Here is a 13,393-nt window from a genome sequence, read left to right as displayed (position 1 = left end):
GATTTTCCCTTTTCAGTGACACTTTGTCAACTAAAAATTTTAATAGGTTTCAAAAAGAAATATTTTTTGATTATAAAATATGAATAAATCACTTGTCTACCTTTACATGACTCTTATATAGAACTTTACCTCAAATGTTCCTTGATCACATCCCATTCTGACATTTAATTAAACCTGTACCTACCATAGTTGTGAAGCTTCATTCTGTTTCTCTTCCATATAATCCTGTACTGAGTAAGTACCCATAATCCTGAGACACAGACCCTTCAGAACCCGCACTTTCTGTATGGCATCTAATTCATACAACTCCTGAGTCTCCAACATCTGTATGATCTCTTCAGGCTAAAAAAAAAAAATCAAAAAAAAAAATAAAATCAAAAGATCACAAGAAATGTCACCATAAACATGTTTAGTATCTTAAGGAATGTTGACAGACAGGCTTATATATGTAATGATTGGTAACAAAACAGGTATCAGAAGACCATCACTAGAATTTCAAACTACATGTATCTCTTTATCTTATGAGATACTGTGAAAGTACTTTAATTCGTGGACACCAATTTTGGTGGATTAGGGAGGAAACATAAGTTTCTGGATTCTTGATTACTTGGTTTTGCAGTTTCCAGTATCCACATCAATGAAAATCTCATTTTTCTTGGTTTGGTCTACCCATCAAAACCATGAAAAATAGTACTTACACAGTAGTAAGGACATAATTTAAAAGAAAAGACCATTTATAAATTTTCATAAAAATCATTAACATTTAAGTTTCAAGAGCCTATTCCTCCACATGTATTAAAAAAAGTATACACTTATTTCATGAGACAAATTGTTCCATTTGAAGTCACTTAACACAAGTTGGCCACAACCCTTCCCTTCCTCGTGTCCACTAAAAAAAAAAACTAACAAAACAAAACCGATTAAACAAATAATGCAAGATACAAACCACTTCATTCTCATCTTCGTCTTCATCATCTGCATTGTTTTCTTCATCAGATGAATCACCATCTTGTTTCCGTAAACACAGCCGTATCAACTCTGATGTGGTGTGTGGATTGACTGGGATGTCTGACAATGGGATTTTAATCTCTTGGTAGTCCTGGAAAGAAAAACAAACTAAAAATAACCTCCACAATACAAACAAGCATTCTGCAAGTATAACAAAACAATACATAGTCCCCTACTGGCTGTTTATATCACAGACCAAAATATTACCTTGAATCAACTATAAATGACAAACTGAGGAAATGACATTCTTTAGAAAAAAGCAAGTAAAACTGAAAGTTGGTAACTTTAGAAAAAATCAGCAAAGCCTCACGAAATGTAAACTTGATCTGTAACTCATAAGGGTAGACTCACATACCAAAAATCAGATCAATATCTGCAAGCATTTAGAAAAAAAAAAACCCCGAAAACTTGATTTTTGGTAAATTTTCAAAGTTCAAGGGCCATAACTCAAATAAAAATCAATGAAGTGCAACAAAACATAATCTTGATCTGTAACTCAACAAGGTTGACTCACGTACCAAAAAAAGGCTCAATACCTGCAAGCAATTAGAAAAAAAAGCACAGAGAACTTAAATTTGGTAAATTTTTCAATGTTGAAGGGCCAATTTTTTCCTCTGAACTGACAGACATACGAACTGCAAAACTAAAGTCCCCTTTGACTAAAGCTGGTAGGGGACTAATAAATAGTTATGTAATCAAGAATGAAAATGTTCCATGAAGACACGTTAATTTATAATTCTTACAACATATATTAGCATATGAAGTAACAGATCATAGTATTTCTTTCAAAAGACTGGTACAAAAACATTTACACCATACCTCAGATATCTGATCCTGCAGTAATGTCTGAAGAAGTACCACCAATATTTTTGCTAAGTAGAAGAATCCTTCTTTTCCACCTGCCACAGACTGCATTACTCTCTCTGGAATGAGGTTATGGGTTGACCAAATTATACATGTCAGTGAATAAATGCAATTTTCTTTTCATTTAACTAGCAGAGAAAGACAAAATATTCAATTCGAGTTCAACAAACATTGAAGTTGCATGAGCTGTCATGCTATAATATAAATATAACAAATATTTGTTCAAAACATCTGACTCTGCAAGTACATTTGTTTAAAAGGTACTAGATCAGTTACTTTCCGTATAGTTTCTTATGAAAATCCTACACACGTATCTATTTTTTTTTTCAGAAAAAGGTCAGAGCAATAAGCTTCACTAATGTAATGATATACTCTTTCCCATATGTTCCAGTGTTTAAAATCGGATTATTCTGAAAACAAAATTGTTTAAGGATTTTTTTGTTAAATTTAAGGTTTCCACAGAAAAACTCTAAATGAAGATTAACTTTCCCACACTTTGCTTTCCAGACTTAACAAATCTTTTCTTTAATTCAAGTTTTCTGCCTGCCAAAGGGAAAGTGGAGATAAATAAACAATTTTCCCACACCGATTACTCTGGGTGACCGGAAAGTAGAATCCTAGAACACTGACAAATATTACAAAAGACAGGAATATATAAATCAAATCATGTGGGGCTGTAGGAAAGACAGTTATTTGATTCTCAACTATCACAATTACTGTAAACATACTATTTTTTCGCATTAGACTGATAAGCACGAAAAATAGTACCCGCAAAATTTATTTTTTAACACTATATATCACTAATCATTTGTTAAAAATTGTGAAAATTGATATCTGTGAACATGTTAACATGTTCATTGTACAGAATCCACCAAATTAATATGTTTACAGTACTTCAATGATATTGAAAATTCATTACCTGCAGATATATAAAATTCCTTATTTGGAATAAGTAACCCTTGGTAACAGCTGATGAATTCTGTTACCAAAGCAATATCACCAAACAGCTCATTCGGAAGGCCATCAGGAGTTTGAACTATGTTGATCTCTGGGAGAGGTTGAAGTTCAAGCTCTGTATCCTCAAATTTCTGAAGAATGAAAATAAAAATATTTTACACAAGTTGAAAAAGTGTATAGATTACTTCTTTCTTAATTATCATATATTTACATAAAAAAAATTAATATGAGTACTAAGTTTCAGGGCAAAGAGATCTTTATATTAAAAGCTCAATGGTCAACCTGCTAAACCTGATGTATTACAGACTCAAAATCAATTAAACAGACCCTAAAATGTGTTGCTAGTGAAATAAATTTTATGGAAAATAGTAACAATACTGAATATTTTACCCTTTTCTTCTCCCTTTGTAATGCCCTCCTTTTCTTTTCATCCTCCATTCTCTTTTTCTTCTTATATTCTTCTCGTTGCTCTGGAGTCATCGCATCTCTGAAAGTAAGATAACATTAAGTTAAGCACATTGTCATGCTATGTATGTATACCCTACTCATACAGCACTCTCATGAAACACTGGACACCAATCAAAATGATTTGTAATGTATGCCTGTTTGATATAGAGCCATTAATCCATCCATTGGGAGTGGATATAATTGTGATATAACTAAATAATTCAAAAATACCATCCACTCATTGAGTGGGAGTACGGCATAAAATAATTTGAACTAAAAGGAGTATTTTTACAAAAGCTACAGTCAAACCTCTGTAGCTTGAACTCCAAGGGACCATTGAAATGTGTTCGAGTTATCGGGAGTTCGAGAAATTGAAGTTCGTATATTTCTGGATTTTTTTCGGTGCCGGCATAAAATACTTTGAACTAAAAGGAGTATTTTTACAAAAGCTACAGTCAAACCTCGGTAGCTTGAACTCCAAGGGACCATTGAAATGTGTTCGAGTTATCGGGAGTTCGAGAAATTGAAGTTCGTATATTTCCGGATTTTTTTCGGTGCCGGTCCGAGTTTGACTTTATCCTTAGAAATTGCCTACTTCCTACGAAGTTGTGTTAGTTTGTGGATTTTTTTTGTTCGCTTTCAGAAGATTATGTTGATTTGTGGACATTAAAAATGCTGTGTTCACTTTTAAAAACGTTCAGAGTTTGATTTCCTTGGTCAATAATTTGTTTTCATCTGATTTTTTTTCATGCTTCTTAGAAGCTTCCGACTTCGGAACATTCTCGAACTTCAATGAGTGTTATGTTAAAGATCAAAACTACCTAATTAGTGATGACTTAAATTTTACCTGTAATTAACTAAAATGACAATGATTAATGATAGGGTTTCAGTTTTTCTCACCTTTTATTACCCAAGCTGACAAAATTGCTGACGAGTTCGAGTTAGTGAGGGTTATTCTCTAAGATTTATTACCGAACGGACCCACTAGTCAGTTAGAGTGTTCGAGAAATGGAAGTTCAAGAAATCAAAGGATATTTATATTGATTATATAGGAGAAAATTTTGGTACTTTGAATTGTGTTCGAGAAATCCTGGGTGTTCGAGCGAGTAAAGTTTGACTGCATATAGCTTTCTTCAGTATCACTGGTCCAATGAGCTATTATGATTCTCAATTTCATGTTTTTCTACTGCCTTTCACTTGTCATCTTACATGAAGTGTCCCAGCTGGTCAAAATAGGAAACCCAAATGCTAAGGTACCCTGAAAGTACCCTTTTTAGCCCTATTGAAGAACAAATCACCCCCAACATTACTGTCCTACTCAACTTAAAAAAAATCTTTGCAGGAAATTCTAGTTACATTTAAATGCTTTTGCAGGTATTAGCCGTGAAAGAAATAAGTTAGTGTTAACATTCAAAGGTATAAAATGTGCACTTATGGTTCCAGGCTTAAGTGCCCACCCGTTCAAGAGGTTGTGCCCTATGCTGTAATTTTTAATCAATACATTTTGTATATGCTTAAAAAAATTTCATCATATCACAGAAATCACAAAAATTTTGACCATTTTAAAGTAAAAGTATTTTCATGATATTGAATAAAACTTACAATTTTTTCTTCAATTCCTGTCTAGCAATCTTTTTTTCAACCATGTCTTTTATCTCAGGTGGGAGTTTAGCTTTCTGTTTTGCAGTCAATACTCTACAAGCTGCTTCCAGAAATTGTCCAGTTTTTGCCTTATCTTTAGCTTTCACAGCATGCATCAACTTTGAAACAACAGCTGGCATCTTTTGAGGTGAAGAACTTGACTTTCTGTCAGGTGTTTTCATTCCTTTTGAAGGAGATTTTAATTTTTTGGAAGATTTTTTCTTCTCTGGTGTTTTCATTCCTTTCTTTTTTGACATGTCAAACAGAGTCATTTGCTTCATACCCTGTAAAAACAATATTTACAATGTTAAGTTCTTTGATAGTGCAATAACAGATAAAAAAAGCCACACTTGAACAGATGAAATTCCCTTTGAGGCGAAGAACTTGGCTTCCTGTCGGGAATTTTCATTCCCTTTGAAGGAGATGTTGTCTAAAGAAAAATAAGAAAACATACCGACAAAATTAACTTTTCAGCAGTTGTTCATATCATAAGTGATTTCATTGAAGCTCTATAGTATAAACTGATATCACAGAGATAAGTATGGCCTGTTCAATATTGTCAATATAATGGTGTGTTTGTTATATTTCTTGTGTTGCTTTCATATTTTGTATAATGATATGAAACTATAAAATTACCATTTTCGTGTTACCACTACAAAATGCACTAGACTGCGGGGAAAATGCATCAAATTGGCATGAATTTGTGATGCAATGATGGTAAAGCATCTGTACACCAAATATCATTGACCTAGCATAAGGGGTTCATGTTTAAATGAACTTATCAGAAAACTAAATCTTTAACTTTAATATTGAACGTTCTAAGTCAACAGACCATGACTGCAAGGGTAAATGCTTAAAATAGTATGAATATGTGATGCAATGAAGGTAATGCATCTGTACACCAAATATCATTGACCTAGCAAAAGAGATTCATGTTGAAACGAACATATTGGAAAACTTATTGTCAAGTTTGTTGACGCCGTCGGAAAAGCAAAACCTAAGTCTCCCCTTCAGCGACTTTCATCGCAGCAAGACAAAAATCTAGAATAATTACCTTAGAAGAAATTTTTGCCAAAGGAACTGACTCCTCATCGCTATCAGATGATAAATTTCCATTTGGAATCTTTTTCTTTGAGGACTTTTTCTTCTTTTTTGGCGACTTCTCCAGTGCAGATAAAGGCTCATCATCTGAACTACCTTCAAAAACTTTGGAGGACGATTTCTTTAGTGGGGACTTTTTCTTCTTCGGTGATTTGTTTAAAGACAATGGTTCATCATCAGAGTCAGAGTCTTCAACAATTGATGAGGACTTTTTGGACGGAGACTTTTTCTTTTTAGGAGAGGAAACCTTTTTAGATAGAGGAACATCATCTTCACTTGAAGACTCAGTAAGGAGAACTACTCCATCCATTTTCTTTTTCAAATCTGATGAGGATTTTTTCTTTAAAGGTGAGCCTGTCAGTTTCAATTGTTTCTTATTGTCTTTTTTAGCACTATTTTTCTTAGACACTTTGTCAATTTTAGCCTTCTTAGAAGCAGATCCACTGTGCGACGAAGACTTCCTCTTCTTTGACATCTCTTCCTGTGCTCTTTTTGCTACCTCCGCCATCTGTTAGAATAAAATGATTGTTAGATATACCAGTTTACTTCTAGCAAGGCAAAATATGCAATTAATCTTCTAAAATGCACTTGCAAAGTTTATTTTTCTATGGAAAAAAAACCAAAACAACTGTCATCTTTTATGAGCTTTCTTTATGTGAAATACAATGACCTAAATCTAACATAGTCACAATTAGAAAAAAGTCTGGTATATGTGCAAATGTACAAATGTTTTAAGGAATTTTCTCATAAATACATTTTATTTGGTTGTTGCCATGTCCTTTGTTTATACAAGTATGTGTATGTGTCTTCAGGTTTGGGGTTCAGTCAAATGATTAATGATCTGGAATAGTTTCATTTAGTTCCGTTTTGGAACTAATAAAAGCTTACCACACAGTGAGTTCTCTATCTTTTTTTTATGTTTTGTGGTTGAGCAGCCCCCCTCTCCATATTTGCTTTATCCCATACCTTTAAAGGAGAAACAAGAAAGTCTGCAAATTTATTTGGTATACTATAGTCTTTCACTTTGACTGTATCTACAACCCAGGGACATGTAGGGCTCTGCCCAGAACGTACAGAGTAACATCGAATGAAGTGTCGTATCAACTCTTTTGATGGAGGTTTGTCATCTCGGCTGAAAGAATAATTGCACAATTGCTCAGTAAATTGAATGATTTACTATTATGGTACCACATTGTCTATACAAAACCATTCCAACTGTATTATGCCCCTTTAAATAAAACATGTTAAATTCAAGTAAAAACATGATTCACATAAATTTCACATTAAAAAGTAATTTGCATAAGGCATCTACATCAAATTCATCCAATTTACCAAAAAAAATCATGTACATATATTTTCCCTTTTGGACCAATAGTATTTCATAAAAATCCACCTAACAAACTTTAAATAAAATTCTAAAATATTACAAGTAGTTTACCTTTTTAAGAGGATAACCTAATGAAAAATCCCTAATCAAGATTCCCTATGCTGAAAAGGCTGAGCATTGAGCATGTTGCAATCAGATGCAAAAAGGCCTTTAGAGGACTTGCCTATAGACTCAGTAAATACTATTTACTTACACCAAATCATCCGCAGGAACTGAGTTTATGACTTTTTCATCTTCCAACTCTACACTGTACTTGTACTGTAAAAGCTATTGATAGAAATTTCAGTACAATGATTGAGTAATTGATTGCAGTTTCACATCGCATGGCGGATATTTCATGCATTTCTAGACAAGAACGTTGCTGCCATTCCTGCAGACCTAGCTTTGACTAGTAACTAGTCATGATAAAGCAATGTACCAGTACCATATGTATTATATCAGAGGAAAACAGGCCAGAACAAAATTCAAACTTGATCTGTGACTTGTCATAGTCAAGTAATGTACCAAACATCAAATATATATCTGCAAGCATGACAAAAAAGAGTGCAGAAAAATAAGTTTTTGCATGAATTTTCAAAGTCAAAGTGCCATAATTAAATTGGAACTACATCTATAACTTGTTCTGGTAAAGCAATGAATCAAATATCAAATGTGTATCTGCAAGCATGACAGAAAAAAAGTGTAGAAAAATAATTTGCCAGCCTAATGGATGAAGCGCAAACCTCAAGTCCCTTTTGACGAAAGTGTACAGCAGGGGACTTTTAACAAATTTTCTTGAAAAAAAAACTGTTTGCCTTGAACTGTAGCTAAACCACACAAAACTAACTATGAAGTTGTCCTCACAAATACCTGTATATTGGATATTTCAGTCACTGCTATCTAAACTTACTTTTGGAGGTACCCATTTCTTTGGTGAGCTATCTCTGTTAACTTCAGTTGTAGAGTTTTCTTTATCACTGGATGGTGAGCTACAGTTACTGGTTGGGTTAGCCTGGAATGATCATAATTATTAGATATCAATTTTATATGAGCAATGAGCAGCCAATCTGAATCACATGGATTTTTTTTAGAATAGGATGAAAGAAGACTATCATCCAAAAAAGATTAAGAAACCAACAAAAAAGCAGAAATTGGCAAAGTTGGATGTGAACAAAATCAGTAAAATCCATATTTGAAAAGGCAAAAGAAAATCATGTCTGGTTATCATATGCAGTGTTCTCCCAAAAATTTACAGATAGCATGTTAGTAACCTCTAAAGTTCAATATAGCATCTTAAAAATTATAGGATCACATATGTATTGGACCCTATGGGAAGTTCTTTTCAGATAGCATTCTGGTAAAAAATATCGCATCAGGGCTTTGTGATGCTATATAGCCCTGGGGAGATCAATGATATTCTAATGAAGAAACATACAAATCAGGCTGATTCAAATAATATGTTAACACTTTCCTGTTTTTTTTTCCTCTTTCATATAATTGAAATTTTGAATTTAAAAACCACTACCATGACAGTTAACTTAATTAACATCTTATTTTAATGTAATTTAAAAAAAAAATTTCTTATCCAATGCATAAATGTAAGAAAAATGTTTTTTTGCTGATTAAAATAAATCAGTAAATATACTTACTTCTACACCTGCCGTGTCAACCTTAACTATTTTCCCACATATCCTGAAAAACAGAAACAAACAATGTTGCTAAAGTACAAAATATGCATTACAATTACATTGTTGAACTTATTTTTCATTATTTCCTATTATAAAACCTTCTATCCGACAGACAAGACGATAGTTTTATCTGTCAAGTTTTATAAACAAATATTTATAATGAAATCTGGGATAAGTAATTTTTACAATAAACACAACTGGAAGTTTTGGATTGAATAAAATATTTTTTTCACACAGTGGCTATAAATATTGATTTGTTTGTAGGGTATGTGCCATTTACATAAAGGTATCAGGCTGAACGACTATTTAAGGATGTCTACATTAAATAATGCCTACGTTTTTCCAGCTGCTTTAACCTTCAAAGAGACTTTTTCTCCTATTGACAATACTTGTTGTAACTTCAGCCATGCTTGGTCAACTAATGTATCTAATATAGTAGTATCTGAAATTTAAATTTTAGCATTTGATATATATGTATCTAAAATGTGTTTAGAATAGAAAACAACATTTTTACCCAAAAATAGCAATATGTTTTGGATATGGATGTTCATTGATGATAACAATGTCACAGTTGTAAAACAGCTTTACATGAATCATGCAGCTAAAGTGTATGAATATTTTTTTATGTATATATCTTGCATGTTACAATTAAATTACATAAGTGATACTGTATGACAATACTTAAGTCCAATCATTCAATAAATATGAATGCAAGAAAAGATAACATAAACTAACACCAATAGCATACCATTACCACCTTGGGTTTTCACCCTTTGAGAAAAGGCAGGGTTGGAAATCCCAGTCTGACCATCAGCCAGAGACTTTAAGGCAAGACTTGCTATAAATAACTTTAATATCTGTACAGTAAAATTATGTAAAATTTGAGTTCAGTGATGGTAACATTTTCAGTGCATTATTAAAACTAATAAAAGCGGCGCTACAACGTCAATATCTTAGATTTTGGTATGCATACTCACTATGATGAACCAACTCTAGGACTGGCTTTTCGTGACACTTGGAAAAATTGACTTTGATAGTTTTCTTAATTGTTTTCTCTGAATCCCAAGCTTCTTTGTGTGTAAGATTGACATGACCAGTGCATTGGCAGGTCCAAATAGGCTGCTTGTACCACGTCAGACGCTTTTCATACTCACTTTATTTGGTTAAGGTATATATACAAAAATAAATCAAATTTGAAAAAGCAATCGTGAAAAAGTCTCAAGAAAGTTTTTTTTTTAAATGTCTATGGATTAAGAATATTTAATATGCTCATGAGGGCAGCTATATTGTAAGTGGTAAAAACGTCAAAAAATGGTAAAATGAAAATTAAGAATGTGATATACTATGGGTCCAAAAAATTTCTGCAAGATGGCCAAAGAAGCTTTTCCAGTGTGAGACTTTATTCAAACTACAGCAGTCATGACGTCCCAATGGGGTATGAACTTAAGTTTCTTCGGAAGAGTCTCATGTATTACTGTCATGTAACTTCATCAATGTACTTTTAAAAGTAGCCTAAAATATAAGTAGACCTAAGTAAGCAAACTGACTAATCAATGGATGTACCAGGTTCTCCCCAGGATTTTCAGATAGCGCTGTATTCAGCGTGCGCGACATGATATTAATATGTCTTATGTCGAAACGTGTCACTTTGTATTTGATGTATTATATAAAGATTGATCATTGTATTGAAAATGTACATTTGTACATTGCTGTTTATGTTTACATGAATAATTTGTAGGTAAACATTTCACCTTTTTTTTAAAATTCTTTTACAGTAATTATAACTTTAATACCTTTTTTATTTTTCCTTTTTAAATTAATAGAAAAATTAAAAATAATCTATCAAATAATAATAAATAATTCTTTATCAATATTTCCTCTAATTCATACACACCCAGTGTTCTTAAAATGTTTGCTGACAGCAGACTCATTGGAAATTACAATTTTTCATTTGTTTTGGGGCCTCAATGGCTCATTTGAATGTGATATTCATTTGATTAAGTGCAATTTCCATTAAACTCTTTTTTTAGTCTTAGTAACTTTCAATATATTTATAGATTTATAATATTATCTAATCTGGTACATGTAATAGACTACTCTGGTCTTAATATTCATGTTTCAATAACTTTTCAGGAAGTAGTGTGGAGTTGACCTAGTTATACCAGGAAAAATAAAAGTCTTATTCTTGTTATTTAAAGTTGGCACACTAGTTGTTTTGTTTTGTTTCTAAATATTATGTTTATTCTTGTAGTTTATTCATGACAAAAATCCTTATCATGACTTACCATGAAAATTTTTTTCCCCCACACCTGTTGAACTATATTTCGACTTAGGGGATTTTACAATCTATTAACTAATTTTCCCGCCAAAAACATGTGTTGATACATAACAACATGGCAATGTAAACAAAAGATGGCCATTTCCTTTTTCTTTTCAAAGTGTTTTGGAAGTATCTGATGGAATTAATATTGTTTGGGAATTTAGTATGTTCTTTTATAAAGTCAATCAGCTTCTTAATGTTGAAAACATCATGTGATTGTGCAATTATTCAACTTTGCATTTATAAATAGCCACATGCTTTTGGCCAGGGTTGAGTAAATTTTTACCATAGTCAGTTTTGATTGGTTCAGTATAAGATATTAGTATCTGATTGACACCTTCATTAAAATTTATTTGTGGCCAGGTGGGGTGACTGACAAAGAATCTTGTCGGCAATGTCATAACATTTATTGGCTTCAGACACCTGTGCAGTCACACAGTGATCAACTGACCATAGCATTTTTACTGCTATCTGTTTCAAGAGCTAATTACCTTGTAGATGCCATAAAAGACCTTGGGGTACACACGTTTCCTGTTGTAATTGATTTTTAATCCTCAAATTTCACTTAATAGCACAGTGCTGGTAACAAAATAGTCGATAGCGCAGTAAAGGGCAGTGCTATAAGGCCCTAGGGAGAACACTAATGTAAAGTAAAACGGATTACTTTAAATTCTTTTGCAATACATCAGTTTTGATGTATAATTGAAACTTTAAGTGGAAATGAAATATAAATGTTTATGGAACTAAGTTATACAACTGTAACAGAAGAGCATTATTTGACTCCCAAAATTATACTCCGCCACTGAGTATTGAACCCTAGACTGCTTCGTGACAAGCCAGCGACAAACCAATTCGGCTAAAGAATTAATCCTTTAGCCAAGTCAATTTACTGGCTATTTAAATCTCACTACCTACTACAACGCAGGTACATGTAGGCCGTCTTGCCACATTTCCCCCACCCTAAGAGTCTTTGTACCACAAACGACTCTAATTTTAGCCCATTGGTAACCAAACCCCATGGGTTTTTAAGTTGGGGCACCAAATAATGGGAGAGCATGATTTGACTCCCAAAATTATACTCCACCACCGAGGATCGAACCCTAGACCGCTCATTGACAAGACAGCAACAAACCAATTTGGCTAAAGAATTAATCCTTTAGCCAAGTCAATTAACTGGCTATTTAAATCTCACTACCTACTACAATGCAGGTAGGCCGTCTTGCCACAAACAAAAATATGTGCAGCCATTATAGGCCTGTATTTGATGATCTGCAAGTGTTGGCAACATGCAGACCCAACTTTACAGTTTATGACAGTGTTAATGCATGAATTATTTTAAACATCTATGGGTCGCAACTTTAGGGAAATTACATCTAAATTCTATTTCATGTATTTTTTAATTTATTGTTGTAACTACATTTGCATATATACAGGATCATACTGAAAGTAGATCGAAATGGCTTGTTTAAAGTGTCAATAGCCCAAAAATAGCAAGAACATACTATATAAACCAAGATAGTAGTTAATCTACACAAATGTACTTTTGAAATCAAATAAGCATAGAAATGTATATATGCAATGTACGCGATTTATGTACGCCGCCATATTGAATTTGGACAGGTGATTGTTTAGTAAGGATACTCCTTAGATTTGAACTGTTCTTTGGTGTGTGGGATAACGTAGACAGTCTCATCTGGTGAAATATCTCCAAGGGGCTTCGAACAGACGAACGGCTTTTTCCCTAAAAGCGGCATTTTATCATAATTTGCCGAAATTTCACCGACTATTTACACCATTTGAAATCTGGCGGGTTCTAGCGGAAGCAAGTTCCAGTGAAGGTCACATGATCACGCCGACCATTTTCTTTGTTTATATTCTAATTTTGGAGAATATTTTCGATGATTTTTTATCAAATAACCAAAAAATATATTTTGTTATCGAGACTTTTCATATTACATCTTTTTTAATTATAAAACAAGTATAACGTACCGGCGTCATTTG

General features: G+C 33.0%; 1 protein-coding gene across 1 annotated transcript in view; it reads right to left on the bottom strand.

Annotated features, from left to right (window-relative positions):
- Positions 1-13,232, bottom strand: part of LOC148610122 (tyrosine-protein kinase BAZ1B-like) — a 29,819-nt gene extending 16,587 nt beyond the window's left edge. Inside the window, exons 1-14 of the mRNA XM_088542216.1 lie at positions 13,034-13,232; positions 10,050-10,225; positions 9,409-9,514; positions 9,034-9,076; positions 8,295-8,396; positions 7,599-7,672; positions 6,985-7,150; positions 5,972-6,526; positions 4,879-5,201; positions 3,220-3,316; positions 2,792-2,960; positions 1,828-1,931; positions 947-1,099; positions 185-342 (exon numbers count right to left, since the gene is read on the bottom strand). Coding sequence (XP_088398342.1) covers positions 185-342; positions 947-1,099; positions 1,828-1,931; positions 2,792-2,960; positions 3,220-3,316; positions 4,879-5,201; positions 5,972-6,526; positions 6,985-7,150; positions 7,599-7,672; positions 8,295-8,396; positions 9,034-9,076; positions 9,409-9,514; positions 10,050-10,225; positions 13,034-13,146 — 2,339 coding nt within the window. The 5' untranslated portion in view covers positions 13,147-13,232. The remainder of the gene's footprint in view (positions 1-184; positions 343-946; positions 1,100-1,827; positions 1,932-2,791; positions 2,961-3,219; positions 3,317-4,878; positions 5,202-5,971; positions 6,527-6,984; positions 7,151-7,598; positions 7,673-8,294; positions 8,397-9,033; positions 9,077-9,408; positions 9,515-10,049; positions 10,226-13,033) is intronic.
- Between the last annotated feature and the right edge of the window lie 161 nt (positions 13,233-13,393).

The sequence above is a fragment of the Perna viridis genome, chromosome 8 (genome assembly GCF_037379345.1).
Source record: "Perna viridis isolate PV_CMFRI_1.1 ecotype Kerala chromosome 8, ASM3737934v1, whole genome shotgun sequence".
NCBI lineage: Eukaryota > Metazoa > Mollusca > Bivalvia > Mytilida > Mytilidae > Perna > Perna viridis.
This window is presented reverse-complemented; position numbering and strand designations above follow the sequence as displayed.